This window comes from Protomyctophum bolini, assembly GCF_963924005.1.
Source record: "Protomyctophum bolini genome assembly, chromosome: 6".
In the NCBI taxonomy this organism is placed as follows: Eukaryota; Metazoa; Chordata; class Actinopteri; order Myctophiformes; family Myctophidae; genus Protomyctophum; species Protomyctophum bolini.
This window is the reverse complement of record NC_137867.1, coordinates 23,883,099-23,898,547: the sequence shown is the minus strand read 5'-3', so window position 1 is coordinate 23,898,547 and position 15,449 is coordinate 23,883,099. Positions and strand designations below refer to the sequence as shown.

General features: G+C 44.6%; 1 protein-coding gene across 1 annotated transcript; it reads left to right on the top strand.

The window, feature by feature from the left end:
* Window positions 1-135: 135 nt before the first annotated feature.
* cUnh2orf68 (chromosome Un C2orf68 homolog) lies at window positions 136-2,488 on the top strand. Its single transcript, XM_080765201.1, has 4 exons — window positions 136-328; window positions 1,078-1,193; window positions 1,339-1,484; window positions 1,574-2,488. The coding sequence occupies exons 1-4, from the start codon at window positions 216-218 to the stop codon at window positions 1,694-1,696; spliced, it is 498 nt and encodes a 165-aa protein (XP_080621327.1). The 5' UTR covers window positions 136-215; the 3' UTR covers window positions 1,697-2,488.
* Window positions 2,489-15,449: the final 12,961 nt, after the last annotated feature.

Below are 15,449 nucleotides of genomic sequence, written 5' to 3'. Positions count from 1 at the left end.
TAAGGATAAACACAAAAATAAAAAGTGTTCTTAGGGTTAATTTTCTTTACTAACAGTATTATTAGGTGTTAACCCCGGAAGCATTATAATTGTACAGTAACTTCCTTTTGTGCTGCTTTGTGTGGGTGGGTGGGTGCCCTGAGACTGTACCAATTATAAAACTAATGTATACACTGTTTATTAAAGATAGAAGATTGTAACGTATAACGGTATAAATGGATATTTTAGGGGACGATGATGCACATGATGATTTGAAATACAAACGTTCGGGGCGTTTGGACATGAGCCATGGTTTCTTGCACCATATTCGAAGGAACCAGATTGCAAGGTGATTTTTGAGTCTTTCTTGGCTAACGCTGCTAACTAGCAAGCTCATATCGTTTAAACATGTGTTAATGTGGGTTACATTTGATTTCAAAATTCAGTGATAATTATATATAGTTGTTAGACCAACCAAATGTTACTACGCCCACGCATACTTGCTGCGCATGCACACAATGACATCGAGTAGAAGCTCGCATTGGCTGGCTCGCATTGATTATCCTATAATTCTAATTATTTAAAAAAATAATATTAATTATTTTTATATAATGTTTATATTTTAGTAATGTTATGATAAGGATCAATCAATTGATTTATTATTTATTAAAGTTTGCAAAGACAAGGAACTGCAGTACAGTACCATTAAAAAAAAAAGAATCAACCAGAAAAGCATTTTGGCTTGTTTCCATTGGTGCCTAACTTACTCAGTTCATCGAAAAACATGAATCCAATCCAATCCAATTTTATTTATAGAGCACGTTTAAAACAACAAAGTTGACCAAAGTGCTGTACAATTAGGCAAAGCAAAACATAATACAATACAATACAATACAGTAATAAATGAATGACAGACACAATGCTATGCAGAAACATCATATAAACGAGTGGTGAACAAAAATAAAGAAATATGTACAGTACTGTCAGTAACCAACTCAGGGGTGGGGTGGGCGATGTATATCTATGCCTTGTGCAATGTCCCAAATAATACTGCACACTCCAGACAATAATAAAAGGTGAATTCTCTGTCCTGTTTAGAGATGACTATGATAGGGAAGTGAAGCACGCAAAAGAGCTTCAACGAAGGAGACAAAATACAACTCCTAGGCGCCCTCGACGCCCTGACATTGAAGTATACCATCCCCGTCGAAGAAGTAAGGATAACTAACTCTGCTGTGTGCTGTCATCTTTGCACTGATGATTTATTGTTGAACATTTTATTAACAGTTTGCAAACAGTACAGTGGTACGATTATACAATGGTGCGTGTGTGTGTGTGTGTGTGTGTTTTCATTTCCAGATGGATCAGAGCCTGGCATAGGTGCTGAGACTGAAGAGTGGAATGAAAGTGGGTCAAGTACAGAGACAGAGACCCATGGAACTGAACTATTCTGGCTTGACTACCAGTCAGATTCTGGCACTATTACATCCTTCATTGTCCACAAGGTTTGTACATGCATTTGAATGATGTTTCTGGCTATGTACTGTATGTCAAGTTATTATTTATCATATCATATCCTTCTGTTGCACATCAGGGAGATAAGCCTGAGAGAGTGGTGGAACGTGTTGCAGAGAAGAACATCCTGGATTCAGCCATGAGAGCAGTGCTAGAGGTTCGAATTCGAAACGAAATGGACAAACGACGAGACAAACGCTGAGCAATATTCTAGAAATAACAGCGATGACAGACAAGCTGGAAGTGAAACATCCAGTGGAGCAGAGCATCATTTGATATGCTCCTGGTAGTCATATCATTGACAAAGCTGGCAGCGTCAGTGACTGGGAAGAGGATATCTCTATCACAAGCTGACTCTTGTGTTCTGGAGGCTCAGTGGCACTGAATTAACAGAGCTTAATGTAGAGTTTGTAGACGGTACAGATTGGGGCCCAACTTTCATTATACTTTACAGTACATTGAACTGTCTGTTACCTCGGACTGTCCCATGAGTTTACTATACTGTAGGCTCCTAGGTGAAGTACAGGCTGCAACGACACACCTGAAGATGATGGTAAACTATTGTTTGGTATTGGCCCAAGACTCCAAAGGATAGCCAAGGCTGTGGATACTCTGTTTCTTAGTAAATTCAGGAATGAAGTAAACCTTCCTACTCCACAGGCACAGATCATATGTTCTGTCTCCTGTGTTTACAAAGATTTATTGTTGATAAATGTGATTGGAACTTTTCTGTATAGTGCTGAGAATGGAATGTCATTAGGTATGAATTAGAATTTCACCCTGTTCAATCCTCGGTTGAGTCGGTTACATTTGATGTAATTGGAAATGTCACCCTTTTTGTCAATTAGGAGCATTTAGGTCATGTAGACATTTGAAATTTTCATTGCATTTTGTATTTTTATTTATTTAGGACTGGAATTTTTTTTTGATGCTGTGATGTATTTGAAGATGTCATTTCTCAGTTTCAGCTTTACATAAAAAAGAACTATGGATATATTTGTGTAGAATCTGCAGTCATTCAGCATGTACTGGATAAACAATTTCTTGGAGACGTTCAGAGACTATTTCAAAGTTTGAGGGTGTTATATTATACAATACAGCTGTTATGAGCATTATATGCAGTTGAATTATTGTGCTTCATGACTCCGCAAGTGTGGAAAACAAAAATCATACCAGTGTGAAGTGAGGGGCGCTCTTATCATACATCATCACATTCTGGCCAATCACAATTTGCATCCTCACTTTTCTGGCCTCGCTTTTATCTTCGATATGTACTTTGCTCAGCCAATCAAATCATCGCTATGGGGTGATCAGCCAATCACATGCCAATGTTTGTGTTTACACAAACCCGGAAAGCTGGGTAATGGGCATAGAGAGGCTCGTGCCCTTAAAAAAAAAAAGATAAATTAAAGGGCAAGGCAAAATAGTGATGGTAATGAAATGGGAATAACAATAGAAACACAGGGAAATAAGCCATACAAGTAACCAAATCAATATTACTGTATACTGTCTATATAACTTTCAGTAGCTATGTAATTGGCACAGCCACAGTAAGTGGCTGCGGTGGTGGCAGTAAACTCAACTGAACACAATACGGAAAGAATTTACAATCAAATATCAATCTGTACAATCCGAAATTGCAATTATAAGCTAAAGTAGTTTAACAGAAGTTGTAAATCTATCCACTCTGGTGTGAAATGGTGGATTTATCATTCAATGATGCTACCTTCTCCAGCTAAAATAAAGTGCAGCATAATGGTCTATATCCTCACTAGGGGGCAGTATGAAGTTGTATTGGCGTATTCCAGCTCCAGGGACCATAAACGCAAGGTCCATAACCTCTTCAATCACATTTGCTGTGTCCCCTGATTACTCACCTGATTACTATTATTACTTCAAAATGAATTAAATGAACACTATTATAATAATATAGTCGACTGAACTGTGTTTAAATAGCATTAACTGTGTTGTTGGATGAAGCATGGTCTTCTGGTATTCTTTTATTACACAAGACATGAAATTGTGAATACCGAAAACATTGATAGTTGATAGAAATATCTGTACAAATCAATGTATCAATATATCTTTCACCATATAGCCTACGAGTGCCATCCTCATGCATGAAACGGTAAGCTGGAGAACTGGGTTGGTGTGTGTGTGTGTGTGTGTGTGTGTGTGTGTGTGTGTGTGTGTGTGTGTGTGTGTTTGTGTTTTAACTGGTCATTATATTTAGAGAGAACTGGGCAGTGGGCACCATTCAGGGGAGAACTGCACTTCATAACACATTTTAGAACCTATTTCTAATCCCTATATTTTACATTTGAAAGGGTACAATGTCTTTATGACATTCAATAAAGATCTGTTCTATCCATCATATTTCTTTACAAAAGCTCATCAGTGCCTAGTACAGTCAGTTCAATCCCCAGTGCCCACCTAGGTTTAGTGTCCAGTTATCTACAGTGCCCACTTAGATTTATTATGCATGCAGTTCTCTGCTCACTTTGTTTTAGTTCCCAGTCCACTTGTATCCATATCAGTTGTCAGACAAACAAAAATGTATTATTATAATTCTCTAAATTCCGCGCCCACAATTCTGTGCACACAACTTTGTGCGCAGTTCGGGTGGCCAAGTAATAAACTGTGACGTATGCAGAGTATGCAGAACTTAAGTGTCGTTTACACTTGTCTTACACTGCCTTCGTTCAAAATGTACGGTTTGTGTGTGTCTCACTCAGATCGCGCTTGATCCCGTCCTCTCCTGATGTTAAACATATAAATAGGTACTGAAACTTGATCAGTAGTGGCCTAAAGGTTAGATCAGTAGTGGCCTAAAGGTTAGAGGAGTGTACTTGTTGCTGGAAGGTTGCCGGTTTGATTCCCCAGAGCCCAGATGATTCCCCAGACCCCCCCCCCAACCTCACTACTGAACAGCCCTTGTTCAAGTCACTGAAACTGAATCTTATACAGTTGGTCACTGCTCAGTTGCCAACTGTAGGTTGTACTGGTCAGCTCTCAGGTTTGTGTGTGTGTGTGTGTGTGTGTGTGTGTGTGTGTGTGTGTGTGTGTGTGACAGTGTCATATGGTAAACATAAAATAGAAATAAAGCTGCAAGCATTTACAGGTCCTCAGTTTTGTTCAGAGAACGTTTCCCATGTTTCCAAATCTACCCGATGGCACTGAGATACTTTTTAAACTCCATTACCAACTTTGAAGGGTGCAATCTCATGTATCTATATGACGAGATTTGTTTTTTACGCCCAGAGTCTTTGGACTCTTTAAAAGCTTGTTGGGAGGGAGACGTGGGTGAGGAGATAACTGAGGAGGTTTGGGATGCAATTTTATGGCGGGTACATGGGTCCTCTATTTGTGCGAGACATGCTCTTAACCGTGTCTACTACACCAAGGCCAGGTTGTCTAGATTGACTCTAGAATATATAATGATGTATCTCCGGAATGTGATAGATATCATCATCGATCTCCTGCAGACCTCAAGTCATTTATACGTTTTGGCTTTGCCCCTTTACACAAATATTGGCTATAGGTCCACACAGTGGTTCCCAAACTCGTGCACTCCTTGTGGTGCGCGAGTGCCTTCTAAGGGGTGCGCAATATGAAAAGGCTAATGGTGTGCTATGGTTTTATTTTAAATATATTAACATATTATGCCAATATATGGCAGTATATGCAGAATATAGCCTATGCTGCATATATATATGCCATATTCAGGTTCATATAGTAGGCTATATGTGCATATATGTGGATAAATGCTAGGTCGGGAGGTAACAGGGGGTGCTTGGCCAAAAAGGTTTGGGAACCAATAGGTACATCATGTATCCATTGTCCAATACTGTATATATATATTTCTCTGTTGTCTGCAATAAATAAACTAGAATGCGTCGCACAAGACCGCCTGGTGTTGTCAAGTTCTCCGCACACACATCTCAGCTGAATCCTCACCCACCAACCCTTGTTTAGATATAGGGCTGTATTTTGCGTGTCTTAAGTACCAGGTCTTATTACTTAACTTAAGACCTGGAGGCGTGGTCAATGCTCTTTGGCCACTAAGAATAGTTAATGGCATTGATCACGCCTCCAGGTCTTAAGTTAAGTAATAAGACCTGGAACTTAAGACACGCAAAATACAGCCCTGCGGGCTGTTTTTTGCGAGTCTTAAGACCTGAAGGTGTGATCAATGCTCTTTGGCCACTCAGAATAACCAAATGGCATTGATCACGCCTCCAGGTCTTTAGTTTACTCAAGTTAGGGAATAAGACCTGGTACTTAAGACATGCAAAATACAGCCCGCAAAATACAACCCGGAGACTCTTAAGGGACCACTCCGGTGGGCAACCAAAATAACAGCAGGACTCATAGGCTGTCTGTCACACTACGAATTGAGCTATATTTAACCCTGACCTCAGTAAAACTATGCCTGAACTTAGCCCAAACCCTAACCCTAACCTCAGTAAAACTATGCTATGCAGGCAGCTTCCTTCCTTCTGCGGGGTCAAGTACTTTGTCCACCACTGGGTCCAAAGGGTGCAATGACCTTTCATGTAGCTTTCTCTGTATGCAGCTCCTCCCTGTTTTAGTAGGCCTACCACACTGCAGAATAGTAATAAAAGAAAAAAGAATATGAAGAAAAAAGGAAAACAAACAAAACAGCATTTGAAACACTTGTGTTTTTGACACGTAACCCACAATCCCCGTCACGTCACCTAAATCCCATCGCTCACCCCAGGAAAGCCCCCCAGGTCATCTTAACATGACGTGACATCAGCCCCCTGGTCACCCCAGGCAAGCCCCCATATGTTGATCGTTCCCCATCAATCCTTCCTCTTCGATGTCTCCATTTTGACTGATACCTGTCCATTTAAACTCTAGACGGGCCTGCCCCAAAGTTATTTGTGCACCCACGCCAGGCAGTCGGCAAAAACTTCTGAACAGGCCAGATTTATTTTGTTTGGTGACTGTTTGAGCTTGAATAGTTATGTACGTATGTATGTAAAATCTATGCAAAGTGTAGTTTACACAACTATCTCTGCCAGGCCAGATGGCCAAAGCTGGGGGTTAATGTTTTCGCCCCTTTCCGTTAGTTTCTTTTGTTATGTAACCAAATAAAATATGTATATGTAACAAGGATTTGTACATCTCAATAAAGTAAAAACTAGACCAGTATAACATTTAAGCTGAAAGTTTGGCTTTTTCTCAGTGTGCAAGTTATAGCCGAGGAGGAGAGACTCATAGACATAAACAAGTGAAAGTACGTTACGTAAGTACAATACGTTGCATTTGCACTGCCAGTGTCCATAACCTCAGGCATCAACTCAGATGTGAGTTTATGGCGTAGAATTGCGTAAAAACGCACTCAAATATTGTGTTTGGTGGTGACCAAAGCCTTAAACTAATAAGTCTTCCTACAGTAGTTACATGCCCATTTTATCTGCTGATTTCCGATCAAATAATGCAGATCAGTGTTAAAGATCCTGATGTACTGAGCAATAAAATATTAACCTAAATGTGTTCTCATTGTTTTTATACCAATTTAAAGAAAAGTCATCACAAGAATGTCTGGTCACCTGGTAAGTAACATTTTTCAAATCTGCAGTTTAATACTGCTGCCCAGTCCTTTCAAAGAGATATGGAGCAAACATAACTTCCCAGGCCTGTGATCAGTAGGAGAGGCAAACTGTTCTTGACAAAAGCTACTACGATCCATCCTTTTAGAGAGAGAGAATTTTTAATTTGATCCCCACCATCACGAAAGATTAACTCAATGTTTTCATCAGTGCATGAAAAATGCAAACTTTATCCTGGGGGCACATATCTTACTAAGTCTTACACAAACCAATCTCAAGGAGGAGCACTCTCTGTGATGTTATTGGTGGAATTCAGACACTCCCTTTTGGATTCACACACCCTGCTCCAAGTTCCAACTGACTTCTCACAACATGTGACTGATGTTGTGAGAAGGGAGATGTTTCCACATCACTTACTCCACTGCTCACCAGATTATCTCCACTTTCCCCATTTCCCAATTGGCTAAAAGATTTCCAACCAAAATCAACTACTTTGTTCCCCCTCAGTATAGTTCCACATGATCTATTATGCAACAGGCTTGGCAGTCAGCAAGACTTCAGCAAGATGTTTAGCCTAGCCTTATTTAATAATAATAATAATAATAATAATAATAATAATAATAATAATAATAATAATAATAATGATGTTGTGTATTATTATTATTATTATTTTCTATCTTTATTTCAAACTCACAATTATAGAAAACAATAAAATAAATAAAATGTGCATATATGTTGTTCAGTCATGTGTGCCAATGGTGCCACAGTCTTGATGAGAACCTGACCAAACTGCATGGATGTACTGTACTATGGTAATTTGAACTTCAACTTATGGACAGTGTAATGAGAGGCCAGTAGTTGATGTATTTGTAGCAAGAACATCCTGGAATGTCCTAGAATGTTTGGCGTCAAACATTCCATTGTATTGCATTACAAGCTTTTACAATAATGATTTTGCAAATTTAACATGGCCATGATTGCTTTAAGGTGATAAACATTATTTGGTTATTAAGCAGTGTGTCCACCTTTGTACCTTTTATCAACATGATGGCATTAGTACTGATAAGGCATTATTTAGTACACTTCAATTCACTGCAAAAAGTGAATTGCAGATAGGTCTATTTACTCGTGCTCTCAAAAATAGACTTTTTGAATAGAATTATCTGACATTGACGTAAAAAGAATCATGTAAAATACGAAATGAAACAGATGCCTCATTTTGATTTTTACAATTATTTTCGTTACAAAATCTGATATCAATATTTGCTTAGAATTTGACTCCTGTGGTCAAAATAAAAATCTTGCCGGAATACTATCAAAAATACTCAAAAAAAACAGAACAAAAAAAATGTGTAGAGCTACAATATAAGAGCAAAAAGTGTCTTGAAAGAAACAAAGTACACTCTCCAACTAATATTGCATCATACTGTCTTCATACTGTAACAGGCAACCCATCCCAACAGCTGACTAGCCACATTCTGACCGTCAAGCTGTGACATTAACCACAGCTGACACTTTTCACACCATTTCTTCTCTGTGAAGTGTTTTAGCGGTGAAAAGAATAAACATGATCTTTGAGTCCACAACATCTTCAGAAGATCTATACTCTTCTTTGCAAACATTTATTGTGTGAAAGATATGCTGCTACACACAGTACAAAGATTAATATTAACGTGACTGACAGCACAGTTCATCCAAAACATAAACAACACAGGCCATACAGTATTCAAAAGTTGGTCACCACCAGAACAGAACGGAGTCAAAGACTTATTTCATTCTCTTACTCTACATGTTTAAACTGTAAAATACTATGAAGTTGCCACTTGCCACTGTGAATGGGCTGATGAGCTTTCCCTTTCAAGGTTGTGGCAGTGTAACCCAAGTGAAGCCCCCACATTCAGAGTTAAATATAGCATTTTGACAGAGCCAGTTTGCTAGTGAATAGACAGCTGCTACTGTCCAAGTGTTGTCAATTAGTGACACAAAATTGGAATGTCATGGTGTTACTTGACCTAAATTCTGTTCTTGGATACACTGTACTGTATATGTAGCTACTGTTATTACAAAATGGTTGCCAAGCTTTCCGAAAATGAAGTACTTCCTTAACGTATAGTTATAAAATGACAATGATGATTCATAATAGATGATAATAAATGAAGACATTGAGGGCTCTTCAACGTTGTCCAGGCCAAGTTGAGAGAATGAACAGGGACCCCAACTACATAATTGAATACAATTATGTTGCAGATTAGACTTTTTCAATTACTTGTTTGACAGCACTGTCTGTAATTAAATTAATGTTTTTTTGTTTATGTGTATTTTCAGACATTTACCCTCTTAAACCCTCAATAGAACAGTAAACTTGAACTTTGGCTTTGTACTTGGTCTGCCCTTTGTCCCCTCTACACCAATCCTCCAACTTTTGCAGATCTGCTATTTTCAGCAAATTATCCACATCAGAATAGGAATGCTATTGTTCAAGTGGTTAATAAAAACTTCCGATCAATAAGATTTGGCGGATCTCCCGTAGTAACTCTGAGGACCCCCTAGGCCTAGGGGCCAAGTTTTTTTTTTACTGTACCTCTGTGTGATAGGTCTTACATATAAGTTCAATGTGCTGATGCTCTGGACTCAACTGTCATCTTGATATATACTGTATTGTATCCACAGAGAAGGGCTTTGCAAGAGTTTGGGAGGCTTCCTGAAGAGTTATTAGACCTATACACTGAAACATCCAGTCCACCCCTCTAAGAGGTGCCATGACAGCATACGTGGAACTTCCCAGTTAGGCGACTATCACACAAAAAGAGATACAATTTCCAGATAAAATCACGTAACCACAGAAACTAATGTAGAGGATCAAGTTTTTGGACCGCAGGGGACAACCGGTCTCTCAACATGCGTGGCATGTTTCTTTACTTAGCTCCATGTTTCTGTGCCAGTGTTAAAAAGCAAGCAAGCACAGGGTTAATTTCAGTCCAATGAAACTCTATCTACCAACAGTATGTTTAATACAATGAGCTCATGGAACACAAAGTTCCATTCATTATTGTACAAAGCTGCTAAGAGTTCTGTACCAAATTAACAGCCAGCCAACAAATTATCAAATTTACAGGATTATTCAGAATAAACAGTGTCATAGAAACTGGATTTGGTTGTTATTCTGACAGGTTGTGAAATAAAGCTATAACACCATATGAAAAGGTCACGTGTGTCATGGGGTGCACTAGCCACCAGGCAACAAAACTTCGGGTTACTTTAGTAACCTCAGTTATATAAGTGACTCGAGAGAGAGAGTCATATGGGGTCCAAGCCACTAGATGGCGCAGGCACACAGCCTAACATACACTCACGGAACAATTCCATTGGATCGTGAACTGTCGCTCATGGCGTGGTTATGTCCCCACCCACTGGGTATATAACCTAAGGTCCGCCCTGAGCAACGTCATTCCTATCAACCTGCTTTCTGACGTCTTAAAGAAGACAGAAGGGCGACTTAATGACTCTCTCTCTCGAGTCACTTATATAACTGAGGTTACTAAAGTAACCCGAAGTTATCTTAAGTACCTCTCGGAGAGAGTCATATGGGGAACATAACGCTCCCGTATGATCGCCTTCGGCTGATAGAAAAAAATTCGACCCTAGGATCATCTCCATTGGAGAGAGACCAAACGCAAAGGAGGCCCAAGAAGCCAACCCTGCGCGTTCACCCAAAAGAGACATCCTTTATAAAAGATGTCCTTGACCCAGGGCCGACAGCTCTGCTGTTCCAGCCCTGCCGGTCAAAAAACACGATAGTCATCCACCCATAACGGTCAGGGGCCAGAAAGGGACCTCTTGACCTTATGAGGATGCCCTTGACCCAGGGCCGACAGCTCTGCTGTTCCAGCCCCGCTGGTCAAGAAACACGATGGTCATCCATCCCTAACGGTCAGGGGCCAGAAGGGACCACTTGACCTCGTGAAAATGTCCCTGACCAAGGGCCGACAGCTCTGCTGTTCCAGCCCCGCCGGTCAGAAGACAACCCGCCGCAGCGCAGACATCCTGAATAGGGACACCCCTGGCCAGGGCCCAGGATGCAGACAAACCTCTTGTAGAGTGTGCACGTAGGCCCTCTGGGGGCTCAGTACCACACGAGGTATAGGCTAAACGTATAGCCTCCACAATCCACTGCGAGAGTCTTACTTTCGAAATGGGTTTACCCTTCCATTGGGAACCCCAGGCCACAATGAGCTGCTCACCCAGCCTGAAGGGGGCAGTTCTTGACCTGTAAACTTTCAAGGCTCTCACCGGACAGAGACAATGTAGTCTCCTATCCTCCACTGAAGAGAAGGGAGGAGGATGGAAGGCCGCGAGATCCACGGGCGAGCAGCCCGCGGGAAAAGTCTTAGGTAGAAACGAAAGGTTCGGCCTGAGCGTGACCCTGGTGTCATTACCACTGAATCTCAAGCAGCTGCTGCTTACTGAGAGCGTGTGCATGTCACCAGCCCGCTTCGCCGTTGTCAGGGCAACGAGCAGAGCGGTCTTCAGAGAGAGGAACTTCAGGTCCACCATTTCCAGTGGCTCGAAGGGGTCTCTCATTAAGGAGTCCAGGACTATTGTCAGGTCCCACGAGGGGACCAGAGACCTGGCGACCGGCCTGAGGCGTGTAACTCCTTTCATGAATTGACGGATCAGCAGGTGTTCACTGATTGGTCTGTTGTTCATACCAACCTGATAGGCCGCTATGGCCGCCAGGTTGATCTTGACTGAGGAGAGGCCAAGACCCCTGTCTAGGAACTCCTGTAGGAAAATCAGAATGTGTCTCACAGACGCCTGAAAAGGGAAGACCTCTTCCTGTCCGTCCGAGCACCAACGCTCAAACACATGCCAGGCAGTGTTATAGCGTCGTCTGGTGGAGGCAGCCCTGGCACCAAGGGTCGTTTCTACGACATTCGGAGGCAGGCCAGTCGCTTCTAGCGAACGCCCCTTCACGGGCCAAACCCAGAGATCTAGGTCCTGAGGACGTGGGTGAAAGATCTCTCCTCCGGCCTGGGTCAGCAGGTCCCTCCACAGAGGGAGCTGCCCTGGTTCTTTGAACAGGAGAGGGACTATGTCCTGTCTCCAAGATCCCCAGGCTGGAGCTACTAGTAGCAGCTCTGATCCCTGATCCCGCACCCTGGCTAGGACATGCGGAATCAGTTCCAACGGGGGGAACACGTATAACAGAGAACACAGGCGAGAGGACCGGAGTCCCCCCTGCCTGTTGATGTAACAAACCGTCGTGGTGTTTTCGGAAACGAACCAGGACGTGGTGACCTCTGAGGAATTGTTCGAATTCTCGGAGTGCCAGGAACACTGCCAGTAGTTCCAAGTAGTCGATGTGGGAGGAGCGTAATGCGGCATCCCACACGGCATCCTCCCGTCGTGGGTGGCGTCCCAACCGGAGAGGCTGGCGTTGGTGGTGACCAACCTCCTGACTGTGGGGAGACCCATCGGGATCCCCTCCGTCAGAACACCTCAGTTCGACCACCATTTCAGAGCTAGAGTGCAGTTCGAGGACACTGTCACCCTGGCCGAAAGTGCGTGTAGATCGCTGACCCTCATAGCGGACGTCAGGGCGACTAGGAGGGCTGGCTTTAGTGTAAGACATTTTAGGTCAGCCGTCTGCAGTGGTTCGAAGGGCTCATTGTTAGAGCCCTGAGGACTAGAGACAGATCCCAAGAGGGGACCAGTGGTCTGTTGATCCTGTGTACCCTGCGCCCTTCACAAACTGTTTCGCCAGCGGATGTCTCCATACTGTCTGGTCGTTAACGCCCATTTGGCAGGCCGAGATGGCTGCTAAGTGGGTTTTCACTGAGGAGAGGCCTAGACCTCTGTCTAGGAACTCCTGCAGGAATGTCAGGGCGTAAACTACTGAAGCTTGGAATGGGATAACCTGGTTAGGTCGTTCTGAGCACCACTGCTCGAACACGCCCCAGGCTGTTTCGTAGCGGGTCATTGTCGACTGGGCTCTGGCCTCCTGAATCGTTGAGACAACATTCGGAGGGAGACCGGCCTCAGTCAGCATTAGCCTCTCACGGGCCAGACCCATAGGTGTAGGTCCTTGGGGCAAGGGTGGAAGAGGGATTTCAGCCAACGCTGAAAAAGGCCTCATATGGAGTCTGTCCAGACCTATCAGAGGCCATCCGTAGACACGTACCCAGTGGAAGTGTGCGGCCTGACTTGAACATGGTCATGCACTTCAGGTTGTTGACTCTGTCCCGACTCAGCGGAGCCCTGTAGGAGACAGAGTCCAGAGTGATGCCCATGAAATCTGTGGATTGGGTAGGCGTCATCATGCTCTTGGCTAGGTTTATCCTGAAAACCCAGTGAGGTCGCATGGGACACGACCCGAGTCGTGTTCCTCGCGGCCTCCTCCGCTGAATCCGAACACAGGAGACAGTCGTCTATGTAACTGGACACCCATAGACCCAGAAGTCTCAGGGGTGCCAGAGCGGCCTCCGTACAGTGGACGAACACTCTGGGACTGAGGGACACCCCGAATGGAAGGACCGTGTACTCGTAAGCCTTTTCCTGGAACCCAAACCGCAGGAACTTCCTGTGAGGTGGGTAAATAGGGACGTGGAAATAGGCGTCTTTTAGATCTATGGATGTGAACCAGTCGCCTGGGCGTATGGAGCGCACCAGAGACTCGGCCGTCAGCATCTTGAACTGAAAAGACTTGAGGTGCCTGTTGAGTATCCGCAGGTCCAGGATGGGACGTAGACCCCCCCCCTTTTTCTTGACCAGAAAGTAGCGGGAGTAGAACCCGCTGCGACGCTGGGCCAAGGGTACCTCTCTGACGGCATCCTTCTCCAGCAAGGAAGCTATCTCCTGTTGGAGAATCAGACCCTCCGGACCCCTGGCGTTGGTGAAGATGACCTCTGAAAACGCCGGGGGTGTTCTGGCGAACTGGGGTCTGTAGCCCTTCACTATGGTGTTGAGGATCCACGGGGATGCTCCGCACCACTCCCACAGTGCCAGGTGCTTGGCTAGTGGGTTCTCTCCGGCTATGGGAGGCACGCCCCGCCTGGAGGTAGTGTTCCCTGGCATGTCGGAGAAAAATTGGGCATGACCCGTCTCCCCAGTGGCGTTTTGGTACGCCACTGACCTTATGCCAATATGCCCTGCCCCACTGCATCGGGGGGGCCCATGGGGCCCCCGTGGCAGTGGGTTCATGTCCACCCCCCTCCGTGGATATTGTTTTGTTGTCTTTTTGTATTGTGTACTGTACTACAGAAAAAAGTGCTGTACTTGTGCAAACAATATCGAGGGACCTGGCTACAGGGACGTCCAGGACGCCCACCTGTGCCATGGTCCAGAAGCGCATTGCGGGCGGACTGGACGTGCAGTCCGAGACTGCTACGTCCGGTGCTGGGCCCGGCGCATGGGGGGAGGGTAGGGTGTGTGTCACTTCGGCTGCTGGTCAGGGCCTCGCAGCCTGGACGCTGCACCTCCACGTTGAGGGTCATCCTCTCGAGTGCGCCTCTGAAGAGGTCTCCGGGGATGATAGCACCCTTGGAGAACTCTCTCTGGGCAACGGGATCCAGACCAGGTGAGGCTTCCAGCCACCTAGAGGTGATGGAAGCCGTGGCCATAAGGCCGGTCAGGTCGGTGAGTCAGTACGTGAAGGTCACAATTTTCTCATGTAGGCGACGAACTCTAGCCAACTGTTCAGGAGTAGGGGCGTGGCCCATCTCCTGAAGAAGGGAGCTCTGGGAGCCCTGGAGTAACGTTGAAGCATTGAGATGCCTCCCAGACGCTACTACGGGGGGAGGGACACGAGAGCAGTGCGGAGTAGCCGGGAGAGTCATGGGCTCCTTCCAGCTAGCCGTGTAATGTGCTCTGAAAAACCTGGGACAGGGGAAGCAGTGGTCCCCCGACAGTGATTTTTGTCGTGTACATACTGTGCAGCTTGGCCACAGACCCACCCATGGTGGGGGTCTGTGTCAAGAGCTTTTGCCTTTCTTTGGGGAGCGGTCCCGGTGTGCAGTCTGGGGCTGCTACACCCTGGACGGGGCCCAAGGCATGGGAGAGCGTCTGAGCACGCTCCTCCTGGAGACGGAGTTGCAGGGTCCGATTGGCCCCTCCAGAGACGCTGTGCCGGTCGTAATCCTGGCAGCCGTCATGTTGGCTGTTGGACAGCAACGTGAGGCATTCAGTGACCGTAAGAGAGCAGCGTGAAACAATAGCCGAAGTAGCTCCGATGCTATGGCTATGTCATAGACGAGTTGGTGTGGCACCCTGAAAACAGCCTATCTGGAATGCTAAACATGCTAGGGTGGCGTCGGCCATCCAACGAGGTTGCTACTCCCGACCTCGAAAAGGTTAGCTAAACAGCTAAACAAACCTAGC

Excerpts from the sequence above, each read along its gene's own strand:
- cUnh2orf68 (XM_080765201.1), top strand. The coding sequence starts at position 216 with ATGGATATTTTAGGGGACGATGATGCACATGATGATTTGAAATACAAA. Across the intron at positions 329-1,077 it reads CGAAGGAACCAGATTGCAAG|AGATGACTATGATAGGGAAG; the intron begins GTGATTTTTGAG and ends TGTCCTGTTTAG. Across the intron at positions 1,485-1,573 it reads CATCCTTCATTGTCCACAAG|GGAGATAAGCCTGAGAGAGT; the intron begins GTTTGTACATGC and ends GTTGCACATCAG.